Source organism: Bactrocera neohumeralis, unplaced genomic scaffold, assembly GCF_024586455.1.
Source record: "Bactrocera neohumeralis isolate Rockhampton unplaced genomic scaffold, APGP_CSIRO_Bneo_wtdbg2-racon-allhic-juicebox.fasta_v2 cluster10, whole genome shotgun sequence".
Classification (NCBI taxonomy): domain Eukaryota; kingdom Metazoa; phylum Arthropoda; class Insecta; order Diptera; family Tephritidae; genus Bactrocera; species Bactrocera neohumeralis.
Window position 1 is genome coordinate 18,822,695 of NW_026089623.1, and position 6,695 is coordinate 18,829,389.

The window sequence follows — 6,695 nt, forward strand, 5'->3', positions numbered from 1 at the left end:
CTGAAAAGCAAATCTCTTCCGCGTCTTGAGCTCTCGGCAGCACATCTTCTTTCGAAATTATGGTCAAGAGTAGCGCCTATGTTAAATCAACATTTCGACAAAATTACATTTTGGACAGACTCTGAAAGAGTTTTGCATTGGATTAAAACACATCCATCCTCACTACAAACCTTCGTCGCAAACAGAGCGTCTGAAATCCAAAAGTTGACAAAGTGCATGTGCCAACAAAACAAAATCCTGCGGATCCAGTGTCTCGAGGTTGTAACGTGGACGAATTGAATAATTCGATATGGTTTGGCGGTCGACAGTTCCTCCTAGAAGACCCTGCATTATGGCCAATTAATAACCACTTCCAGCTCTCACCAGAAGACAAAGCATTAGAGAAGAAGAAAAATACATTTATACTAATTTCGACTACTGAGAAAAATTCAATATTGGACCTGATTGAAAAATCCTCTTCTCACAAAAAATTGCTTCGTGTGGTCGCATACATATTACGATGGATCAGATAACCAAAATCCTCCATGGGACGGGATCTGACTTCAGAAGTGTTAAACTTGAATTTTCTAAAAATTTCACAGGTGGTTCAACATTCAGAATTTTCGGATGTCATTCAAAAATTGCACAAAGGTACCACCCTACCCGCAAACTTACAAAAACTTAACCCGTTTTTGCATGAGTACTCGGATATATCGCTTTCGTTCAAATTAATCCGAGTAGGAGGTCGCCTATTAAATGCACCTCTCCCATACGATGCCAAATTTCCGCTTTCACTAAATAAAAGTTCGCATTTCGTTATAACATATTTACCATTCCTGCACATTCGAAATCACCACGCTGGGGCTAAGGCGTTGGTTGCGCTTCTTCGAGAACGCATATGGCTAATTAATGCCCGAGAAGCTTGCAGTAGAACCGTGAGAAACTTTATTCATTGTTTTCATTACAAGCCGAAGTTGCAAAACCAAATAATGTGAAATTTTCCAGTCGAAAGACTTCGTATACTACGGCCCTTTCTTATATGTGGCATAGATTTTTGTGGTCCGATATACACAACCTTGAAATACGCGGTCGACCACCCGTAAAAACCTACATTGCAGTTTTCGTTTGCTTCACTTCAAAAGCAGTACATTTAGAATTAGTTTCGAACCTCTCTTTTAATTCATTTATTTTCGCCCTAAAAAGGTTCATTGGACGCCGAGGGATGCCGACGAAGATATTCAGCGACAACGCCACCACCTTCGTCGGCGCCGAACACAAGCTGCGCGAGCTGAAAATGGCATTTCTTGCCCAGTCAGCAGAAGTGAAGGGATTCGTCGCAGAAGAAGGATTCAGCTTCACCTTTATACCACCGAGGGTGCCGCACTTCGGTCGGATATGGAAAGCCGCGGTGAAGTCCTCCAAGCATCACATCGTTCGCGTAATTAGCAACGCGCTACTGACCGTAGAGGAACTGTCAACACTACTGGCAGAAGTGGAGGCCATCCTGAATTATCGGCCCTTAACACCGTTGAGCCAGGACCCCAACGACGGCGAGGCACTAACCCCAGCGCATTAACTGATAGGGTGCTCCCTAGCATTACCTCCAGAGCAGGTGTCAGTGGACCCAATTCGTTGCTGCGAGAGATGGCAACTTCTTTGCTCTCTCAAGCAACAGTTTTGGCGACAGTGGTCCAATTCGTTGCTGCGAGAGATGGCAACTTCTTTGCTCTCTCAAGCAACAGTTTTGGCGACAGTGGTCCAAAATATGTCTGACGGGCCTTCATCAAGGCGGGCATCCACAAGCTGGCCTTGCTTCCAATAGAGGTTGAAGGAACCTGATTCTGTCAAGGTGGCCGGTGTTGCGTAAAGCGACAAAATATGTATATTTAAAACCTAAAAACTAAAATTAAGAAAACATGAATTACAAAAATTATAATTAATTGAATTATATTAGTATTGCATACTTACCCTAATAATACATTTATAATATTAAAATATTACTTACCTTACTCACCTTAACTTATTCTATTACAATATTTAACGAAAGTTGAAACTTATTGTACTTAATTTTCAATACATATGTATATTACCACTAGTTTAAGCCGTTAGTTTTAAGATTTAGGCTTAGCAATTAGATTAAGTAAAATAAAGAATTATCTTGTTTGTGAACCGTTGAACCGAACGCACGCGTTTTCGTTACCGGAGTAATTTGCAAATCATTTCGCGACATGTAATTGGAGTGTTAGTTGAAATTGCGCATCCCTAATTTGTTTCGTATCTCAAAAACGCTTGAGACTTTTCAGGACGGTTGCGTTTTTTATCGCAGTTGGTTTTATAAGCTATCTATCTCGGAAAGTTGATGTTTGAATTATGGAAATAAAATACTTGTTTCACTAATTTCGTGGTATATAGTAAGTCGGACATCGATAATGTGAGTAATTTTATACGTCCCTTTTGTAATCTTGTGCTTGTTTGATTGTTACTATCGGGCTGTCGTTCTGGTAGGTGTCTACCCTTGCAGTTGCCCAGTATGGTAGGAGTCTAAGATTAAAGTCAGTTTTTTAGTAGTTATTATGACGGTAATGTCTTTAGCGACAGTTTCTTTTTTTATACTCTCGCAACAAAGTTGCTAAGGAGAGTACTATAGTTTTGTTCACATAACGGTTGTTTTTAAGTCCTAAAACTAAAAGAGTCAGATATAGGGTTATATATACCAAAGTGATCAGGGTGACGAGTAGAGTTCAAATCCGGATGTCTGTCTGTCCGTCCGTGCAAGCTGTAACTTGAGTATCATGATGAAACTTGGTACACGTATTTCTTGGCTCCATAAGAAGGTTAAGTTCGAAGATGGGCGAAATCCGCCCACTGCCACGCCCACAAAATGGCGAAAACCGAAAACCTATAAAGAGTCATAACTAAGCCATAAATAAAGATATTAAAGTGAAATTTGGCACAAAGGATCGCATTAGGGAGGGACATATTTGGACGTAATTTTTTGGAAAAGTGGGCGTGGACCCGCCCCCTACTAAGTTTTTTGCACATATCTCGGAAACTACTATAGCTATGTCAACCAAACTCTACAGAGTCGTTTTCTTCAGGCATTTCCATATACAGTTCAAAAATGGAAGAAATCGGATAATAACCACGCCCACCTCCCATACAAAGGTTATGTTGAAAATCACTAAAAGTGCGTTAACCGACTAACAAAAAACGTCAGAAACACTAAATTTTACGGAAGAAATAGCAGAAGGAAGCTGCACCCTGGCTTTTTTTACATTGAAAAAAAAAACAACAAAAACCATATCTCAGGAACTACTAGACCGATTTCAATGGAATTAGGTATATAATATTTTCTTAACACCCTGATGACATGTACGAAATATGGGCGAAATCGGTTCACAACCACGCCTTCTTCCAATATAACGCTAGTTTGAATTCCATCTGATGCCTTCTCTGTATAATATATACATTAGGAACCATAGCGGAATAAAACTTTACACAAATACGGTATTTGAAAAATATGTAAATGACAGATAATGAAATCTCGATTATCACTTTATCATGCGAGAGTATAAAATGTTCGTTGACATCCGAACTTAGCCCTTTCTTACTTGTTTGATATATTTTTTTTTTGTGATAATTTGACGTATTTTTTGGTATCTGGCTATTCAATTTCGAAGATCAGAATTGTCGTGTTATTATATCTGTCAACTGCAATGTTGACAATTTCTTTAATTGAGCAATCAGGATATTCCATTTGAAAGCATCTGATTATTTCAATAATAGTGGAATACACACGTTCTATCGCACCACTGACTTCACTTTTCTGAGATTGAGCTAGATAGATTTCAATTCCCAACCCTTCCAAGTAGTTAAGAGTTATTGGGCTTATAAAGCTACCTTCATTGTCCATGACTAAATGCATTGATAATAGTGTAGTTTAGTCATTTGTGGAAATTAGTATTTTTCCAATATCTGGTCTTTATTTTCTTTACCATTGCGATAGTGTTCTTGCCCAATTGTTTCAAATTTTATACCTTCGTCTGCGATATCGGTAACTACTTTCTGTGTTTTCCTGATACGAAATTGTAAGAAATTTTCTTTATATACTTACTATAATAATAAAATGTATGGAGCTTAAGAAATAAAATCCTTACTGATCACCAGCAAGGATAGAGGATCATACATGTAAGTCCTTAATTTGTAGAGGGAACATACTATGGCGAGCATTTCTTTCTCTATTGTGGATTAATTCTCTTCGGTTTTATTAAGTGATCTAGATATCTAAAATATGGGTCTGTCTTGACCGATTATCCCGTGTGAAAGGACTACTCCAATTGCAGTATTGTAAGCGTCAGTTGTCATAATAAGGGGTTTATTGAAGCCTGGGAATACCAGCATTTCAGAAGACGGTAAGGGAATATTTTATATCATTAAATGATTTTAAGCCTTCGTCTGTTAGTGAATTCTGTAGCCGTTTGGATTAACTTGCTTTTATTTGAGCATTTTCACCTCTAGTTAAATTGGTAAGTGGCTTGACAATTTTTGTAAAGTCTTTTATAAATCTCCTATAATATGATGCTAAACCCAGGAAAGCTCTTAATTCCTTAAGGTTGGCAGGTGCAGGAATTGTTTTAAACCGGAGATTTTTTCAGTATCTGGCAAAATACCTTCTCCCGTAGCGATATGACCTGAAAATTCACTTCTGTTCTAAAAACATTAGATTTTTGCTTTATTCAAAAGCGTGAACACCTCTTCAATATTTTGTAATTGTTCTTCTTTAGTTTTCCCTATTATCATAATGTCGTCGATATAAACGAAGCAGGATTTTTCCATAAGCGTTTTGAGAACATCGTTGATCATTCTCTAAAAAATGGATTGGGCATTTTTAAGACCGAATGGCATCCTAGTAAATTCATATTTAGATGTATGGAGAAAAGGCTGTCTTTCATATGTCCCTGCTCGGGAACCAGTTATGGGTCGGCCACCGCACAATCGAAACGCGCTATTTGAATTGCAAAGCTGAACTCGCTTACTTTTTTGAATAATTCCTTTTTTATACAAAGTGTCGCTTATTTACTATAAACTTACATACATATGTAAGAATTCTTACTTACTAGTACTTAATTCTATATACTCAGTTATCATAACATAAGCAATAATCATTGCAAAACACAGTTTGGTCAAGAAACGGCTTACATAATTAGTTATATGTAAATATATGCATTTACTTGATTAGGTCATTAAAAGTTTTAATATCAATTTAGAAGACCAAGTGGTCACACATATGCTCATATATAAATATGTGTGGATGTAAACAAATTTGTCTACATGTAGCATATGTATGTAAATATGTACCTACACTCAATGTTTCAAAGAGTAAATCTGTCGAAAGACTGATACGGCGACAAAGCGACACAGCATTAGTGGGACTCTCTTTCTCTCGCAAGATTGCACAATGACACAAAATGCAAAAATCCTATACCGAAATATACAAGGCCATAAGAGCACACATTGCACAATCTAGTGATATATGAACAGCTGTTTTGGTCAGTTTACTGTGATTGAATAGTATGTGAATTGGCGCACCTTCTGCATTCATTCTGAACAAAAAACTGTAACAAATCTTAATATTTTAAATATAAATTATTAAATCTATTTAAAACCTACGTTCACTAACAATTTAACGGCGAAATATGTCTTTACGTAAAATTACAGCTGGCATTAGGTTACAAGGATTTTTTACGTGTCCTTGCACGAAAATGAACATGGGTGCAATAATTGCACAGTGCAAAGGTTTTGAAAAGCAACAGAATCTCCCTATTGGCGAACGATCGCCGATTGTCACCGCTTCCCTCGCTTTATCAGTGTGGCGTTAGACCTGAAAAATCAATAATCGACCAGATAATCACCATACGCCAAACCTTGGAAAATAATTGTGAGAAGAGAAACGACACGCACGACCTCTTCGCAAAACTAATGCGTCTGGGTAAACTGACGTTAAGCAATACCAAACGCCCCGTCATGATCGGGAAGGGCCTCTCCGAGCCATTCGATACCAAACGAGGTTTCAGACAAGTCGACTCCCTATCGAGCAGGTACAATCTTCTAAAAGAGTGTACAGCTGTCGTATGCCGATGATATTGATATCATTGGCAAATAAGTCTGGCAGTGAAAGAGGGCAAGACCAAATATATCCTGTCATCAAACAGTCGTCGCACTCGCATAGATAACTTGATACGAGACTCTTTGGTTCGAGAGAGCTGTCATTTTTTATAACATTTGCCAATGATGCCTCTGCTGAAAAATATTAGCTTGGGTGTTTAATAAATTATACAAAACACTAAATTAAACACTTTGAAAATGCATACATACATACATAAATGCTAAAATGCAAAATCATTAATTAATTTACATAAACATTTATTTTGCCAAAATATGTTCGCACAGTTCAATGAAATATCATTTCACACTAATTTCGTCAAGTAATTATAGCGCTGCTCTTCTGGCATCCCGCCTTTTTCACTAACTGCTGGTTGACGGCACCCTGATTGTGTTTTGTTGCCAACTCAGAAAACAGATCAGGGTGCCCTGCCAGCTGACAAGCGAGAGAGCAAGAAAAGAGATTCTGATCAAGTTATCTATGTCACTGTTGACTGTCATAACTTCGAAGTTGTAGATAATTTCGTCTATCTTGGAACCAGCATTAACTACAA

At 37.8% G+C, this 6,695-nt stretch overlaps 1 protein-coding gene across 1 annotated transcript; it reads left to right on the top strand.

Annotated features, from left to right (window-relative positions):
* The first annotated feature begins 1,201 nt into the window (after positions 1 to 1,201).
* Positions 1,202 to 1,555, top strand: LOC126765568 (uncharacterized). The gene has a single exon (XM_050483175.1). The coding sequence runs from the start codon at positions 1,202 to 1,204 to the stop codon at positions 1,553 to 1,555; it is 354 nt and encodes a 117-aa protein (XP_050339132.1).
* Positions 1,556 to 6,695: the final 5,140 nt, after the last annotated feature.